Below are 21,630 nucleotides of genomic sequence, written 5' to 3'. Positions count from 1 at the left end.
GAATCACAGATTCGGATATTCCTTAAAAGGTTAAAGAGATATTCTTATATGCTACGGTTGCAGCAAGAATTCTCATTGTGGCAAATTGGAAAAGTGATAAAGTCCCATCAATATCAGAATGGATTCAAAAATTGGCTGAATATGCGGAATTAGATAGCATGTCAGAAAAAAATTAAAATAAACCAAAACAGGTATTTATCTCAAAATGGGAAGTTTTAAAAATATACTTGAAAAATAATAACTGTAGTCTAAGGTCATTTGCAACGTTTGAATAATTTCAGTAGCAGTGTTAAGAATGTTGTAAAACCTAAGAATGGATCAAGGGATATTAAACTTGAACAAAACTAGTTATGCAATGGCAGTGAACAAATAATACAGAATCTGTAATAAGGAATGGACGGGAAGTCTGGTCAATAGAAAAAGACCACTTTTATTTTATGATTTGAAGGCTATTAGTTGATGTATTAATTCCCTTCTTTTTTGTTTGGTGGTGATGGAAATTTATTTTCTTTTTCTGTATGGTGTGTTAAAGTGAATGATAACAATAAAGTCTTTTTAATTTTTTTAAAAAAGACTACTAGGTTGCCATATAGTGGCTGTTTTGATATATGCATAGGTATGCCTAGCAAATTCAAAACGGCAATGGCAACATAGCACCAGGAACCATCAGAAGCCCTCTGCAAGCCCCAAATCTTGAAAATATGCTGACTTGATTTAATTGGATATTACACAAACACACAGAATCCCTATACTTGCAGACTAGTTATAGCTATTCCTGTTGAACACATTTTTATAACACACAAAGATACTGCGGTGGTCCCCAATCCTTTGGAACACCCATTCCTCAGTAGTGCACATGCCCTTTACATTGCAGATTTTTAAACCTCTTTATAAATATGTAGATATATTATAATTTATAAATAAATAGTACCTTAATCACAGCTCTTACTGAAACCACAACTATAGCAGTTAGCTCAGCAGAGCAGATTGAATTATTTGACAAACAAGAAGAAGCACAATGAATTCTCTGTTGCAGATATTGTGACAACGTGTTATGCTGATAAGGACCAGGGAAATCTCCACATTCAATATCTACATTGGATGGCCACAGCACTGAGACCAGGACCAGTTCAACATATTCTTGAATCACCAGGGTCAGAGCAGACCTTCTCATAGTGAGACAGGTAGGCACCCAGTGCTCTTTTCTCCTAAAAAAAACCCCCATGAACTACATGGGTTGGTTGTGCATGTCATGTAGAACATGTCAGACTTGCGTTCGACCAAGCGATTCTTCTGGAATCGCACTCCGACGATAATTAACGACCTGAGCCTTTGATGAGGCTCCAAGCACGTTCCCATTACGCAGAGTATCCAGCACAGGGAAGGAGCCGAGATAGTATGAGCTACATGGCTAAAGAGTTTTATTTCTAATTACGCAGACAGAAAAGAAACATCCTCTCTCTGTGAGAGCAGAGAGCAACTGAAAAACAAAGGAAGAGGAAACCAGTAACGTTACATCCGTCTCCTGTCTTCCATGAGACTTCCAACAGTATGGAATCTCTGGAATGTAAACAGAGTCTTGTGACTCCAAAGCACTGCACAGTGGCAACAAACAGAAACTAATAGAACAGAGGCATGGAAGTGTGACCTGGATCTGTCTGGTATGTGAGCATGTGGACCTGCTAAGCCCACTTTGGCTACATACAATGCTATTGCTGCAGGGCTGACACAGGGAGAAGGTGGTTCTCGGGCTGCAAGAAGGTTTAGCCACCCCTGGTCTACAGCTTAGTAAATAACTACATTTCATGCAGTAAGTTGTATTTATGCCAGTGGCATGACAAAGAGGTCTCACTCCACATATACAGGATTGGTCATACTTACATAGCTTAAAAAAGTGGCCACGCGATTCCCAGTCCCTAAATGCTTGAAAACATCAGGTTCCTCTTTCTATAAAATTAAATGAAAGTGAACTGCAAACTTCAAGCACGCATAGAAGGACACAGAGGTACTTACATAGTTAAGAAACGTCGCTAGCCTATTTCCATCCGATTTGAGTGTGTTGTCAAAGGGTCGCTGAAACAAACAAGAACTTTAACCCAACTTCCAAGGTTCCCTGTTTGTAGCTTTGGAAAGTGGGGAGTGCAGCCCTGATCCTATGTGCATCTATAGTGTTTGAGAGGAAGTTGTCCAATGGGAGTTATCCTAAGGCAATTGTGCACTGAACTGCAGCCTTTAGAATCCCAGGCTAAATAGTTGGCTAGCTTATTTATTAATGTGGCATAGCATACAAGGCCAATATAGCAACTACACCAAGCCAAAGTTTAGTGTTTCATCCTGTGATCAAACAAGGTTTATTCCACACAGGCACCATGCATGCTGGGAAGGTGTGAGAGAATTCTTTAGCTGCCCAATCAGCATGTATGGTAAATTTATGGCTGACATCCATGACACTATACAGGTAAGTGATATCTTATGACATCACTGCAATTGGCTGTGCTTTATTCCTAAGATCACAGGTAGCTGGATCACAACGTTTCCAAAATGTGGAAATAAATTGAACTGCAGAGAAACCTGTGGCCGAGCCAACAGACCTGTGATGGAGACTAGAGAGGGTTGTGTGAGTGTGCGCATGTGGCTGTGTACTACTGGCTGGAGAGAGAATGAGCAGCGCTTGTAACCCTGATCCAAAATCAGCCATGCCCGCATGGCTGCTCCTGAATGTATAAAAATATGTCAGATCTCATTAGGAATCTCTCTTATCTCTAGTTTGATCCTTAAAAATTATGTATGCTTAGCAGGAACACAGAACATCTTTGAAATTGAAATCTTACCCGTGAGAAGTCGAAGTGTGGTTCATACTGTCCTCCCATACCGTAATTAGCAACCTAAGGTAGGAGGGAAATGACAAAAGAAAAGGTAATTAAATAGAAATAAAAGATTTCTTCTGTAGGTTAAAAGAAGAAACCTAGGTGATCAGTTGTATCCACTTGCATAACAAACTTGTCCCTCCTCTCCTTTCCTTTGCAGCCCCCAGCGCACACCCTCAAAATTTCCTCCAGGGAGCAGTTCAGTCTTGGATATATAGAGCAATGATTGATTAAGTCATTCTCATTGAGCAGACTCATTGAAACCAATGGACTTCCACGTAATTTAAGCTTACTGATTTCAAGCTTACTGAGACTCAAGAGTCTCAGATGATAATGCTGGCATAATGGAAATATCAGACAGTTAGTTGGAGATGTAGGATGTTAAGAGGGAGAAAGGATTATGAAGTGAAACTGGCTTGCTCATGACTGAATTCCACAATTTTGTCCTGGATGGAGTTCAAAAAATAGCAGCTGGAGGAGACATGGTCTCCATCCACTTCTGCATTCACAGTTCCCATTGGCACACTCTGCCCCATGAATCCATAACCTCAGCTCTTCAGCCTGCTCTATCTGCCAGAAGCTACAGCATTCCCTAGTACAGTGGTACCTCAGGTTAAGTACTTAATTCATTCCGGAGGTCCGTTCTTAACCTGAAACTGTTCTTAACCCGAGGCACCACTTTAGCTAATGGGGCCTTCTGAAGCAAAGTTCTTAACCTGAAGCATTATTTCTGGGTTAGCGGAGTCTGCAACCTGAAGCGTATGTAACCTGAAGCGTATGTAACCTGAGGTACCACTGTATCTGGTACTCCAACACACTGAACTGAGATGAACCAAACCAATATGGAAACATCTCAGCGCTTAAAATCTCTACTGATTCAGATAAGGGCCATAATCAAAAGCGGTAATTTATATGTCAGGCTGCTGTGGGGGGTTGCTGATGCAGCACTCCTGGGTGGACATGTGCATTCAGAGACATCCCTGGCATCCCTTTCCACCTGTGAAATTAAGCCTTGAAAGAAGCATTCTGTTGCAGCCGGTAGACTAGGCTGCAGTGTGTGCTTGGTTGCAGGGCACGTGTGGGTCCCACAACACTTTCTCCAAATTGCAAATGGGCCCATAGCTCCCCAAAGTTTGGTGACCTCCTGGCTACGACCTGCCCAGCAGGAGGCTTGTGGAATGAATATAATATTATCTTTCCCTTCCCTCGCCTCCTTTTTTGATTCCGTTTCTGTAAGTTATGGCCCCACAGAGTTAACAAATGCCTCTGCTTCATAAATTGCAGCATGGAGATTGCGGTACTGATTGTTTCCCATGCCTATGGAAGAATAACTGGCAGTGTGCTTTTGTATTTACCTGCAATAATTCAGCTGTTTTCACTGTTAATCCTGTGATCTGCTCCATTCGATGATTCACTTTGGCAATAACAAGACCATCATTTTCCTCCAGCCATGAACTTGCAGAGAAGAAGATTTCACAGAGAAATTAGACAGTTCTCTCCAATCACTGTAAAACGAAGTATATTCCCCCCCAATCCGCAGCTCCCTGCATTTTTTGCTATTCTGGCTGGGGTTGGTGGAAGCTGGAACCCAACAACACCAGGAGATGTTCCCCATTCCTATCTTTATCCTATTGCTAATCTTTCAAGAGAAGTTGACAAATTGCTTCTGTGAATGCTCAGTATGTGTTCAGTTTTAAAAAAATAAAACCCCCAACTTCTCAAAGTTTCACCTTTCATCAACAGTACTTGGAAATGACTCCTACAGCAATGAGAATGATAATGATCCTCGAACAGCTTACCTTTTAGACACCCGGTAGTTTGCCACAGTTAATACGCCCGTCTTGGGGTCACGTACGGTAGCTCTTGCCAACTGTTATCAAAAGAAAGGCAAGGTTTAATAACTTCAGCAGCACACATACACACAAAAATTACTGACAAAATTAATACAAGTTGCACCTCCTGTCCTTCATTCACAGCCTTCCCATTTCTGCATCGGATAAAACTCTGTGTAAAAATGTTATGGGTAGATGATTTTATCATGTATACTGAGAAAGATGATATATTGCATTACTGGCAATGATAAATTTATCTCATATGAATTATAAGCTCCATCAGAAGATTTATATAAACCATACTGTCTAAGAAACAGGTTTCGGAGAACAAAACAAGAGCCTCCAACCTTCAGCTGTGATAAACGCTTGAAGATTACATCTTGCATTAGTCAATGCAACGCAGAAACAAACAGAAAGTGACTGTGTAAGAGGAAAGGGTTCCATCTTTTTGTTTACGGGCAGGGTTGGGTAAGGGCTGATTACAGAGAAGCCGCCTGTCAGGGGTTCAGGGAGAGAGGCGCAGATGAGGGAGGAGACAGAGAGTGAGGGGGAAGGATTCCAGAGTGACGAGGAAGAGGATGACAATGACCCAAGATTGTCCATGAGTCCGTCCAGTGAATCGGAGGACTCCCAAAAGGGAGCCCCTCTGGTCAAGCCAAGGGGAGCTAGAGGGGGAAGCAGTCAGGAGCAGGGAAACGAAGGGGGAACCCCCAGTGGGAGTTGGAGATCGGGACCGGCTGCTCCACTGGAACGGAGTGAGGGGGGTGGAGTGACCAGTGTGTCAGAAGGAGCAGAACAGGAAGCAGAGAGGGGAAGGAGATCAGGGCAAAACGTCCTGCCGGAAGGGGAGGAAAGTAGTATCGAGGGCAGTGTAACTGTCGAAGGGAAGGTCAGGAGCAACGTACGCGCGCCAAGTTTAAAATGGGAGGCGCGCGGAAATGAAGAGAGTCCTGGGGAGGAGCCTGGTCCCAAAGCCCGAAGGAGGGGGGAGGAGGCGCCAGAGGATTCAGCCTCTGGGGAGTCCCGAAGGGAGAGAACACAGGGGGGCAGAAAGACCCTGCGGAAAAGGAAAGAGAGGAAGAGGTGGACCAGTACAAGCCTCTTAAACTGGTGTAGAGGCGGGACTGACTCAGAGGGGACTTCAGCGGTCTAAGCGTAACAGACGTAGAGTCACGGAGCTAGGCTGTGAAGCTAAGAATGTTCTTCAATAAAAACTTTTGTACATAAGCCGGACTGGACTTTGGTCTCTTGTGAGCTGGGACCACGGGTGACTCTGACACCGCCATAACCAACCCTTCCGATGTTTTGTACTGAAACACCCCTCAGCTCCAACTAGCATGGAGTTGCTGTCCCAAACCTCTGGATTTCAGATTGGGGAAGGCTGCTCTAATGGAAGTGCCAGACACAATGAATGAACACACATTATATCTGCCAATAGGTCTGTACCAGTCCTGGTGCCAACTGCTACTGACTGAAACAGACCAGTAAAACCAGGATGGGGGGCACAGTCACAGCACCTGACCAAGCATCACTGCACCAAACGCCTGTGATAGGAATGGCTTCTTCTTTGAGGCGAATGCACTTAAAAGATGCTTCTGGAGTGCTGCTAGAGTTGGAAGCATCTTTAGTTTTAGATCAGGGGTGGGGAACCTTTTTTCAACCCAAGGATCATGTCCCCTTCTGGGAAACCTTCCAGAGGTCATACCTCAGCAGCTGGTGACTCAATAACAGGGCCTTGTTCATATTTGTATTGTATTCATATTTGTGCTATTTGTTTCTCATTAACAGATGCCGCCTGAACAGTTAAAACTGCATACGACAAGAAATATTAAATGCATTCGCAAGACTAGTGTAGCTCAGTGAAGCTGAGGAGGGTTAATTATCCTCAAAAAAAAGGGAGAGGATTCCTAGTATTTCTAATATATCAACACAAAGGACTTAACTGGGAAAAACAGAGATTGTACAAAGATTTGGCACATAATTGCTCTGAAAGGCAGCAAATTCTAATACGGAACAGCAGCCTGAGCCAGAACTGGGCTTTGAAGGCTAGCATGGGGCCCTCAGTTGCTAACCCAGAAACAAGAGAAATAAGTGGAGGGAATGGTGTTTATGAAGATGGAACTGGCCAGCAATCCATTTTGGGCAATGGTGAGGGGCCCTGGCCCACTAGCCTCCATCATTCCTCAAAGTGACCCTCCAGTAAAACTTGTTTCTGTTCAGCAGTTATGATGCTGCCACATTTATTTAAATCAAACTTAGGCTAAGATTTACTGTGTCCATTACAATCTACACAGCAATAGCTGTTTTCCACCTTATCATTCCCCCCCCCCCTTCAGTGTTTGATAATGTTTTCCTCCAGATTCTCTCATATGCTCTGAAATCCGCCTATTAATTTTCCTGTCTCGGCATGCAGTTTTTGGCACAACAAAGTGCCAGAATTCTGACTCATCTGCTATTCTGTTGCAGGCTCTTGCTCCACAAATTATGGCCAGAAATTTTATCTGTTGAACTTTAATTGTACAATGAAGTTTTGCTTACAGTGATTAAAATTCTGAGCTCCATATTTATGCCTGCAATTGTCTTATCCTTGCCATACGGTTCCTATCTGAATGCTTCAGTTGCCATAAACAAGCAAGAAAAGAAAATATACAGCCTACATCCTAATATTTACTAGTGATGTGATATAGCTCCTCAGCAAAATTTGGAATCAAGTCAGCGGTCACACATACCACTGGATTACTGTTGCAGAAAATGTTTACTTTCCCCCTCGAGTTCTGCATTGACCTGTAAATTCAATTACACCTTCTTATATTAAAATGTCATTGTCTTTATCCAAACGGTGGATGCTAATTTTACCACAAACAGAGCTAAGCAGAAGCCACCAAAGGCCTCAGTAACCACTGGGAACCATTTGCAGATCCTAAGCATTGGAGAATTGTGTAGTCTATGAACATTATTATGAACTCGGCAATTACATATTGAACTTCAGCAATATCACAATAGGCACTGGCATTCCTTTCAGTTGATGGTAGACTGTTGCCTCTGCAGTAAACACTTCTCTACACTCTGCCGTATTGTACAACAAATGGTTATCCAATGAGTACAAGAGCTAGATGAGAAATAAAATTTCCTAACCCAATCACATCTGCATTTGATAAATGTTTTGCAGAGATGATGCAATTAACATTAACACCAAAAGATTTGTTCCACTATAAATCTTCATTTTTAGCTCACTTGTACTACAGTAAAACAACTTTATTTTAAGCAAAAATATCCAATTCCTTTAGTCTTTTCCCCACAGGCTGAAATCACCATGGTTTCAAAGTAAAACACTTTGTACAGTCCAGAAGTAATGTGATCAGAGTGCATCTCAATTGATTGCCTAAATACATCAAAGCAAAGTATGAAGAAGCTGTGCATTTTTTAAGACCTGTAAACCTTTCAATTTCAAACAACCTGCTGATTCTGAAAAATAAACCTTTCTCAAAACTAGATGTGCCTTCATTTAAAAACTACAGTGGTGCCTCGCAAGACGAAATTAATCCATTCCGCGAGTCTCTTCGTCTAGCGGTTTTTTCGTCTTGCGAAGCAAGCCCATTGACGGCTTAGCGGATTAGCGCTATTAGCGGCTTTGCGGCTTTTAGCAGCTTAGCGGATCAGCTGATAAGCGGCTTAGCGGCTTAGAAAAAGGGGGGGAAGGGAAAAAAACCCGCAGGAACTCGCAAGACATTTTCGTCTTGCGAAGCAAGCCCATAGGGAAATTTGTTTTGCGAAGCGCCTCCAAAACGGAAAACCCTTTCGTCTAGCAGGTTTTCCGTCTTGCGAGGCGTTTGTCTTGCGGGGCACCACTGTAAAGCTAACTTCACAAGTAAAATTCCATGTGATTAGGAAGTATCTTGGCAATACGGAGTTACTGTGACTTTATTGAACTGCACTAATTGTTTTGATGAATTTGTTGTTGTTTGCTTTATATGCTATTGTCTTTGACAGTATAGTGATTGCAATGTTTGTTGTTCTTTAATACTATTGTGATTATTGTAGGCCACTTTGAGCTCGACATTCGTTTTTGGTAAAGCAGAATACAAAAATTTAAACTACTAAATCAACTCAAATATCATGCCAAAGACTGTTATTCTGGAAAAGTGTTGTGCTTCCAAATGCACCTAGAAATACACCTGGGAATGATTTTTTTTAAACAACATACATAGAAAACATGCCTGCTGCTTTTCAACTATTTGGGTTTATTCAAAGCTAGGCTAAGTTGCTGTTTTCTAAGTATGAGGTAATGATGAACCATCAGGAAAACACCCCAGAGTTTACAGAGGTGAAAGCCGTGAGGCAGATAGAAGAATTTCAGCCAAGGCAAACTGGCTGATGAACAAAGAGTTATTACTTTAAAAGCATCTCAAAAAAAATTCATGCTCTCCAGAAGGTATCTGTTTCTTATTCCATCTCCAGGGGGTTACATTCATTTAGCAATAAAGGTAGAAAAGTTATACTGACCCTGTGCTACCGACTTTCTTTTCTGTTACAGCTGCATGAGCAATAAATGCAATTATAATTTCAGTACCAGAGTCTTGTAGAATGCCACATTATGAAAAAGCTATTTTTTAAAAAATTCATATGAAGGGCCATAGCTCTTGGAAGAGAACATGCTTCAATGAAAGAGAACCTAGGATCATAGGGTTCAATTCCTGCTATCTTAAGTGAAACGGATTTCAGGTTAACGGGTGATATGAAAGACATCTGAAAGAAACTCTGCAGTGTGTCTCAGTCAAAGTAGACAATACCAAGCTAGACAGGGCAATCGTCTCACTCAACGGTTTTCTTAGATTATTTTGCTAAAGTATGGTTTAACATGAAGTCAGTGAGTCTCGGGCACTCTCTCTTTTCCTCTCTTTCTCTGGCATGGCTGTAAGGATGAGACTGGAAGTTTTCACTTCCATTAAAAAAACCTAACCAAAATTCATCATTATGTTCTTATGTGAGAGGCCAGAGCAGAGTGTACATAAACAAAAATATGATGGTTTATTGAAACAAGTCAACTTCAAACCATAGTGTATGAAGTTGGCTTGTTTCCTTAAAGTTTAGGGTTGGCTTTAAACCAGAATTAATATTAACCTATTTAGGGTTTGGACATAGCACTGAAAATGGAAGTGGCATCTTCCTTGGGACAGGGGTAGGCCGTGAGGGTATGCCTTGAAGAAGCGTTAGGCCATGAGGATGACTTCAGTGTTATGCCCAAGCCAGGCAAATAGAAGGCAGCTTCATATGTTCTATCAATTCAGTTTTCACTTCTTATTAGAATGGCTTTGAAACTATCCGCAAGGGAGCTCAATAAACAACATAAAAAACAATGTGGCTGCAACAGTTATAAAAAAATGGTTGGGAAAGGAAGAAAAGGGGTCAGAGACTGAAAAAGGTCATTATCAAGTGGTCCAATAGAAATATTTCTCATTTCAGTTTTGTGCCAGGCAGCACAAATTATAATGAATAAAACATTCAAGTCAACATCACTGGTCTAGCGCTGCCACAAATCTTGTACTGTGTGTTTTAATGACTAAAGGAATAAAATATTAGCACCCAAGCCTACTAACTATGGCCTAAAATCTCCTTAACTTGTGCTGTCTGTGTCATTCAGACATAGTTTGGAGCCAAGAATGAACTATAGACAGCTATAAAAAGTAAAGGAGAAGAAAATAGTAAGGAGAAGTTTGTGCCTGGAACAAAAAATACACTTAGAAATGATTCCGCTGATGGGTCAAGGAAAGATGCTCCCTATTCCACAATAGAGCTCCAATGAAGTGGTTTGATTTGTCTATGGCATATTGCAACTACAATACGATTGCATCCTACATGGTGGGGATTCTGCATATACAGGTGGCAACCATTTTAGGCATGCCCAATTGATGCACAGTCAATTGAATCCTTTTGGAGCCAGAAAAGGGCAAAATGAAGGCAGAATGGGGTGGGGCGCACTTATGCATGGCCCGCTGACATGTGTGGGGGCCAGGAACAGAACCCTCATGCAAAATGGTCACCACATGTACGTGAAAATTGCATAACCCAAACCCTTTGGAGACACCTTGCAGATAGCGGAGGAAGGAAAGAGAGCAAAAGAATCCCTAGTACTCCCAGAACCAGTGCGGTGAGCGGGCCTTGTCCCCCAACAAAGGTGGACCTCCTTATGTGCCTGCAAACTCCAAACAGACTCAGTGCCTAAAGAGCTTTTAAGCTCTCTGTCTTGCTTGGATTTAACTTGTGCAATTTCAGCCAGCTCACCTCCAAACACACATGGCTGAAACTGCTCAAGATAAATGTGTGTAAGATGTGATTATCCTGTAACTTGTTACAACCACTCCTCATGTAGCTGGGACGAACTTTGCTTCATCACAGTAAATCACACTCTTGGAACTAGGACAATGGGCTCTTGACATCTCTAAGTCACCCAAGCTCACTATTTCAATCAAAATATCACATTAGCCCAGTGAAAGACTGACAAAGACTTGAAACACTTACTTTTGGTTTAGCCAGCTCCTTAATCTTCTCTATTTCTTCATCAGATAACACGTCATAGTACCTGACAATGTGAGGGCTGTCCCATTCATCTTCTTCTTTAAAAGGTGCTATAAGGAGGTGGGGATTTTGGTTCCCATTGTGGTACCTACAGAACAACCTCTTCTGTCTTCGAGGTGTCTATGAATAAATTCAGATAAATGTACTATTTGAATGTTGAGTTTAGATTCAGTCAAGGTTAATTAATCTCTACATATAAATAGACTTCAGTGTTATGTCCAATATTAATTGAGCAGTTATGCATTTATAATTTGTTGGGAAACCATATTCAAGAGTGCTCATCTGAGAAAGGTTTCAAGGGGAGCTTCAAGAACAGCTTGACAATTCAACTAATGACCAAGGAGTGTGGTGGGATCTCCCTGACTGGGGATACCGTACCTCTAAATATCCTGCACTAAGCAGGATGTTGAGAAGATGACCCACAAAGGGACCCTCCAACTCTTATTATTCTATATACCATGTTTGGTAGTTATGTCCCCAAGAATCAAATATAGCAACATGATACTTCAACAGCTCTTCTTAATCATTTCTCACAAGTTAAACTGTTGCTTCTGAAAAAAAAAAAGGTCTTAGCTTACAACTGGGGTCTCCACTGATACGAACAGCAGCAGAAAAGCTGGCTTTAAAGGGGTTTGAGATTATGGTTATGAATAAATTGTCAGATATGATTCAAAGGATCATACTGGTTTGGGGGATACAGATGACACCTGTTCAGAAATAGCAATTTTGTGATTTCCAGTCTGATTCTGGGTTCGAAATTTTGACTCAGAAAGATTGTTTTGCTTTTGTTTTTGTTTGTTTTCATTAAAAATGACTTAATGTTTAAACTAAAATATTCTGCAATCCTGAAGTTCCCTGTGGACTTTTTCAGAAGCCAAAGGGTAGTGTCAGTTTGTTTGGGGGATGCATTCCCAGAATATTTACTGCAGCACGATAGGTTAAATCTGCCTTTGGAATGGTCTTTCTCTCACCATTTTCACACCTTCTCCTCTGCAAAGAGCCTCATAGATTTCACGCTCTGGCAGGTAGTCCTGGGGCCTTTCATATATCCCACTGTGCGTTGTTGGCTCTATCGTATCTGAGGTCTCATTGATTGCCTTGGCTTCTTTTTCTTTCTCCAGCAGCCTCTCAAAGTACCGCATGTTGCTGCCTGCCCTTTCGTGACTGGGATCTTGGTTGGGAAAGAAAGGCGAGAGAGAGAGAGAGAGAGAGAGAGAGAGAGAGAGAGAGAGAATGAGAGAGAGAGGAGACAGATAAAGTGATACTATCTGAGGAATCTGATCAAAGGAGGACCTCAAGCCTACAACATTACACCAATTATTTTGTGCAGTCAAGTGTACTCTCCCCTCCTCCCAACACTACTTGAAAAATAAAACCACGGAAACCGAGCTCTCTGGAGTCAATTAAAGTTAAGATCTTGATTCTGGTTAAAAGTAAAAAAGCACACCAAGGGTAGAAGCAGTTCAACTGACTCTTTCAGTTTGATAAAGAATACTATTCCTGCTGTACCACATATGGCAGAAGGAGCAAACATGGTGCCCTCTAGGTGTTATTGGACTCCATTATCCACCACCATTGGCCATGCTGGCTAGGCTGATGGGAGCTATAGTTCAATGCAACCTGGAATACACAACATTATCTACCCCTGACATATAGCATCTCGTTGCCTTTAAAAGGAGCACAAGCTGTATAATAAAGGAAGCATCTATTTTCATGATGATCTACCCAACAGCACATGCCAGTCAAGTAATGGAATGAGAAATTCTTTGCACTGCCTCCAAAATGAGGTAAACCTCTCTTTCTAGTATGCGTATGCTGGAGAGCAATACAAAGATTGACTCTAAGGTTCAGGATATTTTAGAGATCACTTGCAGAAAAAACTTCAGAACAGACTAGGGCAGGGAGCTGAAATGACAAGAAGTCATTCATTCTCCCCGACTCAAAATCTGCTTTCTGGGTTTAACTTTTTCTCTTGGAGAGGTTGCAATAGCTTTGTGGGATGGGAGAATCAGTGCTTAAAAATAAAAAGGCTGCCACAACAAAAACTGTATTTTGCCACTCATGGATGGTTGACTTAGCCATATCACTCACTATTTGTTTTGCACCATTAGCCAGAAAAAGAATCCTTGCTGTCATTTAAAACAAAATCAACCCCTCAATCCACACACATCTTCATCCCTTACAGAACCAGAGATACAAAGCAAAGCATGCATGTGCCATTCTTCACTGCAAGCACATGGGTTTGTAAGGGTGCCCGCACTGGGGGACATTGCAAATATCTTGCTTTAAATTTCCTGTGCATACAGAAGCAGCGAGAACATGGGTGTGAGCATTCCTTCTGTTGTTCAGTGATCTTTTCCAGTATTAGTTGCTGATGCCTAAGCAACCAGCCAAGGCAGCTAAGCTTTTGCCTCACTCAGAGTCAAAATAAACAAAATAAAAGCATTTTCAGGTTGTAAAAAAGCCTAGTATTTCCCTAGATCATTAATAGCATGTTTACTCCAGATGTACCTCTGGTTACGTACTTAATTTGTTCCGGAGGTCCGTTCTTAACCTGAAACTGTTCTTAACCTGAAGCAGCACTTTAGCTAATGGGGCCCCAAGCTGTTAGCCATGCCCCCAAACACTCTTTGTGAGCTGAGGTAGAAACATAGGAGACTGCCATGAAATTGAAGCTAAATGATGTTACTGAAATTTCCATCTTGAACTGTTACACATTGCTTCTCACCAGCCCTACAACAGAGTAGACGATTAAAAGGAATGTGCCTAAATCAGCATTTCAACATTATCTCCCCTACTTCAATGCCAAATTTAACACCAGCATGTCATCATTCCTATAGGAATCACAAGTGAAGGCTGGTCCATTATGTCAAATGAAGCACTGCCAGCCCCCACCTGCCTGCCTTCTTACAACCAGTCCGGGGGGGTGACATAATCTGTCAGCCTCCTCCTCTGCCTGTGCTGCCCTGTTAGAATTCAGCAGAGGAAAGGGTGGGTACAGAGTTAGTTGGATCTGCCTGTCATTGGCTCTGGCTCCCTCTACTGTTGGTCTCCCTGCTTTCCCACCTATCACTGCTCTCCCCCCGCCCCATCCCGCAATGGCTATCAAAATTTTGCCTGCTAAAAAAAAATCCAGAACAATGTTCAAGTTTTCATTGTTGGCGTAAGTGGAGGAATACCTAATGTGGTTCCTCCAGAAGTTGCTGGACTCCAATTCCCATCAGTTCCAGCCAGTATGGCCAGTGGTCAGGTGTGGAGGGAACTGTGGTCCAACAACATATTGAGGGCACCATGTTGGCTACCCCAGTTTAAGGGATTTCTGAGAGAAATAGATTGGATTATTGTTCCAGGTTAGATAAACTGAACTTTAATCCAAGTGACTGACTGATGCCAGATGTCACGAGGCAAAGGAGTGACTCAGAAACCTTCTACGTCTGCTAGTTTGCCAACACCACCATATGTTTCTGAAAGGAATTTAACAAATCTGTCCAAATGTGTGGTGATGTTGATGAATTATGCTCTCTAGACAATTCAGAAATCCTGCTGCAGGCAATGGTATTGCTTTTCCATTTTATATTCAGTGTAAAACATTAACATTTGATACAACATGACACCTCAGAGGGTTTTTAAAAGTTTAAAGTAAGTCAAGGATCATTTAATCACACATTTAGAGTGAAGCTGTAACAGCCAGCAACTAGCAAATGGCATGCAAAATGCATGAAATACCAGGAAAGGGATGGGGTACAGAGCATATAGGAGAGGAAGCTTAGGGGAAAGGAGCCATTTCAGGTCCAGTAACTTAACTTTCAACGCCTGGCCTTGTGAAGCATAAGGAAATAGAAGTTGAACTATTGTGAGCTAAGTTGAATAGTTAGTCTAAGTGTTTATGTACCCGAGGAGACAGATTCTACTCTATGGGAACAAAAGACTTTTCACTTGGCAGAAAATACCCAATCCTATAGTACAGCATGCTAAATTCAACAGGACTTCATTCCAAGTACAGTGGTACCTCAGTTGTCAAATATAATCTGTCCTGGAAAACCGTTCAACAACTGAGGCACAAAGGTGCGGTCAGCAAAGTCAATGGAGAAAAGCACGCAGCGGAAGCCTTTTGACTTCCGAGGCGTGTTCGAAAATGGAAGCAATTACTTCCGGGTTTTCAGCGTTCAAAAACCAAAATGTTCGGCTTCTGAGACGCTCGAAAACCAAGGTACCATTGTCTAGGCATATCATAGGGATGAGAAATACCTGCCCTCCAGAAGTTGTTGAACTCCACCTCCCATCATTGGTCAGGCATGATGGGAGCTGGTAGTCCAGTCACAGGTTCCCCCTCCCTGGCACACAGTGGTGAGGCATCAGGAAAGAAGTGAAAATCTTGGCAGGATTTCAACACAGAAAGCAGGATGACTCTATGCAATGAAGCAAGTTGGTTGGTTGTCTCTCCCTCCCTCCCATTTATGGAAACGTCTACCGGATTAAAGCTGGTTCCATGCCCTCTCTGACTGCTTTTGTCTGTATAGAATGTGCCCTTCAAATGTGATGTCTCCTGTGTACAGAAACCTCTGACTGTAGTGAGGCTGGAATGTAGCACTGCCCCACCCACTTTCAATTTAGGCCACGCCCACCTCTGGCACATGATCCCTGGAAGGGTCTCCAGGAAGCAGTGCAGTCCTTAGGCTGGAACGCAGTTCCTCTGCCCTGGTCCTAAATGTTTACCATATCACAAAAAGCAGCGCTTTATCCTACTTTGGCTTCTCCACTTGAGGTGCAGGTAGCTTTCCAGCGCACTAGAAGAATGCATGATTTGTCCTTCTTACCAAGAGACACCAACCGCCTCGTGAGCTCCATAGCCCTTTGTATGTCGCCAAGTTGGAAGACGCCATAGCTGAGATAATCCAGGATCTCCGCCTTCGTGATGGCTGCCTCTTCACCATCATCGTGCTTTTTCAAGGCCTGCTGCATCCAGAGCACGGTGTGGTAATAATCCGCATCATTATACGCTGTTTTGCCCATGCTAAAGCAGTCGTCCACTGTCAGGACTGATCTGTACTTTGTTCCTGAATTGAGAGACACAAATGTTAAGTAAGACCTAGTGACTTCTACTCACATTTACAACTTTCCTGAAGGCTAAAGCCATCTGGAATTCCATTTATCACCCCCATGTTTTCAAATGGACACACTGAGCCGATGTCCCTGTTTCTCTGTCAGGTACAGGTCTTCAGCTCCAAAGGCTGCTCTTGCTGCTGAAGGCACCTAGAGACCATCCAGCTTTGAGTCCTGTAAAACCTGGTCTCAGCTTCTCTGGCTCCTTTCCACCTGGCCTAGTCCAGACTAGCTTTGGGGTTGTAGCTGGGGGCGATGCCTTGCATTTGATATGTTGTACTGTTTTGCTGCTATTTGAAACATTGTGTTTGCAATTCCATTAGTGGATCATTTAATCTTCCTATATATTTATTAACAGGAGGAGTTTGCCCTATAAACGTTTGTATTTCAATTTTATCATGCTTATGTTCTTGAAATGTTGCTATATTTTATTACACAAAACACTCCCGACTTTGTTGTTAGCTGTTTTGAGCATGGTTGAGCACTACTGAAAAGCGGCACACTAATAAAATGATGATGAAAATCCAAGAAAACAATGGATTTCTTAAATGACCTCACCTGCCTACCCACAACACCTACAGAACCATCAATGTCTGTGCATGTTCACTGGTCTCATGCTGCCTTGGCACACTGCAGACTATTGAAAAAGCAAACCCAGAGAAAACTGACTTGGAAGTTGGACCACTCACTTGATTTCAGCCTCTCACTTACTTTCCTTCCAGCTGGGGCCTAAAGGGGGATGGCTGGAGCCAGGAGGGCACATTCCATCCAGGACACAACCTCTGAGCTCACCCCCCCCTCATTTTTAGGATCCTTTAAGCTGCTAGGCAGGCCACTTGCAGTTGAAAGGACTGGGGTGGGGGTGGTTGAAGAAACATATTTCCTTTTTTGCTGAAAGTGAGGAACCAAGCACTCCATTGAAGAGGACGTCATTCTTTCCCTTTTTCTAACTCTTGGCTGACATACATTAAATAACTTGAAAATGAAAAGCAGTGGTGTGTTTTAATAATGCAGTGCTTGTTGCCACCAGTGGAGAAGAGGGAACATGAAGAACATTCAGAGCCCAAATTCCTCCTTCACAAAAGATCCTTTAAACTACAATGAAAGCCCTTCTGCTTTTAAAAAAGATGCAGGATGAGCAGAAGAACGCAAAGAGTGTCCTGAAACATGCCTTCTCTGAGCCCAGTGCTTCCACCCACCCACCGGGCCCTTTTTAACTTCAATGGGAGGGCTGCCTTTTTGCAGCTCAGAGCCTAGGCATGGTATGTCATTTGTGGTTTGTTTCTCTCCAAACCAGGCTTCCTCAAACTCAGCCCTCCAGATATTTTTTGGCCTACAACTCCCATGATCCCTAGCTAGCAGGACCAGTGGTCAGGGATGATGGGAATTGTAGTCTCAAAACATCTGGAGGAAGCCTGCTCCAAACCATGAGAGATAGTGAAGGTTTGTTCTTCACTACTCACGCTTTGTTTGTTTCACTCAAACAAAGTAAACAAGTATGGATGTGCCCAAGTGGCTTGCCTGGCGAGGTAGAACTGTAATGCTGGCTTTCCCAGCAGCAATGCCACTGCTTCTAACCAGGGCGGAGATGGCACACTATGGAAGCCAGCCACTTCTGCGCACATGGATTTGGATGACACAACAAGTAAAGCTACCTGTGGTTTGTTGCTCCCAACACGGCCAGGAGCAAGGAAGGAGTGAAGCAGGGACTTCTGAGCAGTGTGCACAACTACACTCCTCATTCAGACTTGAACAACAGTTAAACATTACTATGGCTTAATGTGATGTGCAAACACAGGCTGTATGTTCAAGTACTGAGTGCAAAGTATTATCCAAATAGCCTGGAGAACCTCACAGAACTGTTGTGAATCTAGATTTTGTCCACAAATGGAACAACATACCCCTACTCTAAGCTTCAGTGCCCTGATTTGGAGAATTAACAGATTGTGGGCATAATTCTTTGATGGTGAAACTATATTTATATACATTTGCCTGCGGACATTCATAGTCACTACTTTCCAAATAAACTGATCCATGTGAGAAACCAGAATGAGTTAATGCGATTTAAAGCCAAACATGTTTATACTCAACACGAAGCCTGTGTGAGTTACTTTTCTTGCTTAAAAAATGTTCAAATGCATGAGAATCTCAATTATCACCAGAGTGTTAATACAGTTTGCCAAGTTCTTGTTCTGCTTGAAAATCCTACGTGGTGACCTTAAAATGCCCTCTAGTCCAGAAATACTGAGCTAACATACTAGTCTTAAGGAGAATAGCTTTACTTAAGCAGTGCCTGCATTTGCAAAAAGAATTCAGCCAACAATTTAGATTCTGTATTCTTGTTGGAAACATAAGCAAATTGCAACAAACTATGACGAGAGTATTATAAATCTCCAGGCTTGTTTCTGTGGTTTCATGTTGATGCTCTAGATATGGCTTAGTAGGCTTTTCCAAAATCTGGTGAAGATTACAAGACTTTCATGGCTGACCACAGGTCTGGAAATGCAGAAAAACTGGCACGGTACCACCACCAGCAATTGTGTTTGAGAGGAAACTCACCATAGAAGAAAACTTTGCTTCACCGCTTACTCAACTGTTATTGAACATATATATTGAGAAACTAAAACACAAGAATCAGTGTGTTTAATGAAGTCAACAAGTAGCTTCTGACCATCACCTGGAAATGCTCCTTTTGATATTGTTTCCGGGTCAAGCTTGTAGGTGTCCTGCAAACGCATTAATGCCTTGGCAGCTCCCGTCTCATCTTCTTCATTTGGGAAGAACTGACGATGAATTGTGAGATTTGCAATAAAACCTTTATTTGAAAAAGACGGAAATGGTTAGCACTATGGGTCTCAGATGCATATAAGTGATACCAGATTGGTTGGCAATTGGAAACATTTATTCTATCTACAACAATCCCTTGTGGGATTCCAACAGATGAAATTTAAACATGAACTATCAATGTTCTCATCGGGCTCTGTAAAACTATAAATATATATATATATACCATAGCTTTTGCTATTTGGCATGAAGGTAAAAATTCATGAACTAAACAAGCAAGAGATATTAAGGGGGGAAATCTGAATAAGCAAGCAATTAAAAGTGGGTTTAGGCAACAGGGAAGGAATATTTAGAGCTTTCTAATGAAGTGTTCCACGTTCAGCAGGAATTGAGAGCCTGCATCCATTCAGTTGTTCTTAAGACTCCAACTTCCATCTACTCCTGCCAGCATGGTCAATGGTCAGGAATGAGGGGAGCTGGAGTCTAACAACATCTGGAGTGATACAGGCTCATCCCATCCAGAGTAATGGGGTCCAATACATGATGCACTCAATGGCTATCATGCTTTCCCAGTACCCAATGGTTCAGCTCGGATGTAGCAACAAAACCATGAATTGGTTATTGGAAATAAGCCTCAGATTTGCACATTGATCCTCCTGCTTTTCCTCACATGTTCCAAATCCCAACCTCACCACCTGGTTTAGACAAACCATACCATGCTATAGTTTCCAATTCTGGTTTGAAGGCTAACTGTGATTTGCACAAACTGCTGTTTGACCAATCTGGATATACGCAATGAGAAATCATGGCTTGCCCAAATCAAGAAATGATGCAGAGAATGAAGAAAGAAGAAACAAAGGTGGGGAGAAGAGGACACATGAGTCCAAGGCTCAACTCTGATGGCCAGACTATGGTTTCATTTTTGCACCTGAAATGGAGCGGTGACTTGCTGAGAGCATGGTTGCCAACCATCACACATAGCTCCCATGATGCATCTCTGCCAAACCGATCCCACATGGAAGGAAAAATGCAGGTCATCTGAATCCATCTTAAATGTGTATTCTAATTATATCTCCTGTTTACAGATCTAATAACACCTCAAATAAAAACAAGTACAAAAGTTCAACATTCAGCTAAGGGCCACCAAGCTAATGCAAGGGCGATGTATTCATTAACATGGCTTTATACATACAGCACACCTTCTCTTATAGGACTATCAGAAGTGATGGTTCTCCAGAAGCTAGTAGACATCATTTCAAGAAAATTCCAGGAATGGAAACAGCTGATAAAAATTGTGACCCAAAGAAAGAAACCAACAAGCTTTCCCAACAATGAGTGCTCCCCGAAAGGAATGGTTTCAGAGCAGCCTGTCTAGTCATCACGGCTAATAGCCAAGAATGATGCGAGTTGTAGTTCACCAAAACATCTGGAGAGTACCAGGTTGCAGAAGTCTGCTGTAGACGAATTGAATTATGAGAAGATTTGACAACAAAAAGAGTTTGAGAGAAGATATAGTGGGGTAAGCTCAAACTGCACAGCCTTTTCAACGGCTCCGGTACCAGAAATAGCTGGAGGAAAAGAAGCTTATGACTGGCTTTTTCCTTAGCTGTAAAAGGCAGTTCCAAACCACCCACCCTGTTCCAATAGCTGTGATCCAGCAAACAATGTACAGAGCCAGATTTCACTGTCAGCTATAGAAGGCAAAGAGCTTCAAGCACAAGCCATTCTGCAGCAGGATGTGAGATAGGCCTGGCTGCACTCCCAGTACTCAGTCACATATGGCCAATATCTTAGAAACAAAGGAAACACGAAGCACCAACTGTGAAGCAACCATCATCCATTATCAGTTTTGCACAAATCCTTCATTAATAAAGATAGCCATCTTCTGCCGCTCTCAGAAGGCTGCAGAAGTTCGATTTTATTTGGAAAACCGCTGCAACATGTGCTATACCTCCTGGCTGAAAAGAGCACGTTTCAAAGTCTTTCCCCTTTAGCCTGAGTGCATGCACGCACGCACAAAACATATGTGGTTGATTTCTGAGAAACAGCATTTCCTCCTTTATAGTCAAGCGTTAGCAAAGTCTTCCTTGTCCCAAAAGCTGTCTTGCAAAATAGGTAAGCTTTAGTACATGGGACAGTTCTAGAAGAACAACGAAATAGTATTACAGATAACTTCCCTTAACGTTGCGATTTAGAAAACAGCTTCGACAAGCTTTTGGTTCACAGCAAACTCAAGAACTTCTGCAATTCACAGCTGGAGAGGAGAATTTAATTGCCATGCGCCATTGCGACCCAACAAAGCCAGCGACTAAAAGCATTGAAGCCTGTATATGAAAGGAAAAGTGATCCATACAAGATTCAAGCATTACATTCCAATGACAACGTATACTCTACAAGACCAGATTTGAAAGGGGATGGGGATGGGAAAACCTTCTCTTGGTTAAACCTGCTCTGGGTGAGTATCACAG

At 42.3% G+C, this 21,630-nt stretch overlaps 1 protein-coding gene across 4 annotated transcripts in view; it reads right to left on the bottom strand.

The window, feature by feature from the left end:
• P4HA2 (prolyl 4-hydroxylase subunit alpha 2) overlaps window positions 1-21,630 on the bottom strand; it is a 48,203-nt gene that overhangs the window by 3,412 nt on the left and 23,161 nt on the right. For 3 of the 4 annotated variants that reach the window (XM_081851073.1, XM_081851074.1, XM_081851072.1), the window contains 8 exons: window positions 19,056-19,193; window positions 16,093-16,332; window positions 12,247-12,446; window positions 11,219-11,395; window positions 4,667-4,737; window positions 4,223-4,322; window positions 2,832-2,885; window positions 1,882-1,947 (listed from right to left, as the gene is read on the bottom strand). In XM_081851073.1, the coding sequence (XP_081707199.1) occupies window positions 1,882-1,947; window positions 2,832-2,885; window positions 4,223-4,322; window positions 4,667-4,737; window positions 11,219-11,395; window positions 12,247-12,446; window positions 16,093-16,332; window positions 19,056-19,193 (1,046 nt within the window). Of the gene's footprint in view, window positions 1-1,881; window positions 1,948-2,013; window positions 2,074-2,831; window positions 2,886-4,222; window positions 4,323-4,666; window positions 4,738-11,218; window positions 11,396-12,246; window positions 12,447-16,092; window positions 16,333-19,055; window positions 19,194-21,630 lie in introns of all 4 variants that reach the window. The other variant, XM_081851075.1, reaches the window with a different exon arrangement.

This window comes from Podarcis erhardii, assembly GCF_964252035.2.
Source record: "Podarcis erhardii genome assembly, chromosome: 2".
In the NCBI taxonomy this organism is placed as follows: Eukaryota; Metazoa; Chordata; class Lepidosauria; order Squamata; family Lacertidae; genus Podarcis; species Podarcis erhardii.
The sequence above is the reverse complement of the archived record's forward strand: the minus strand, read 5'-3'. Positions and strand labels throughout refer to the sequence as shown.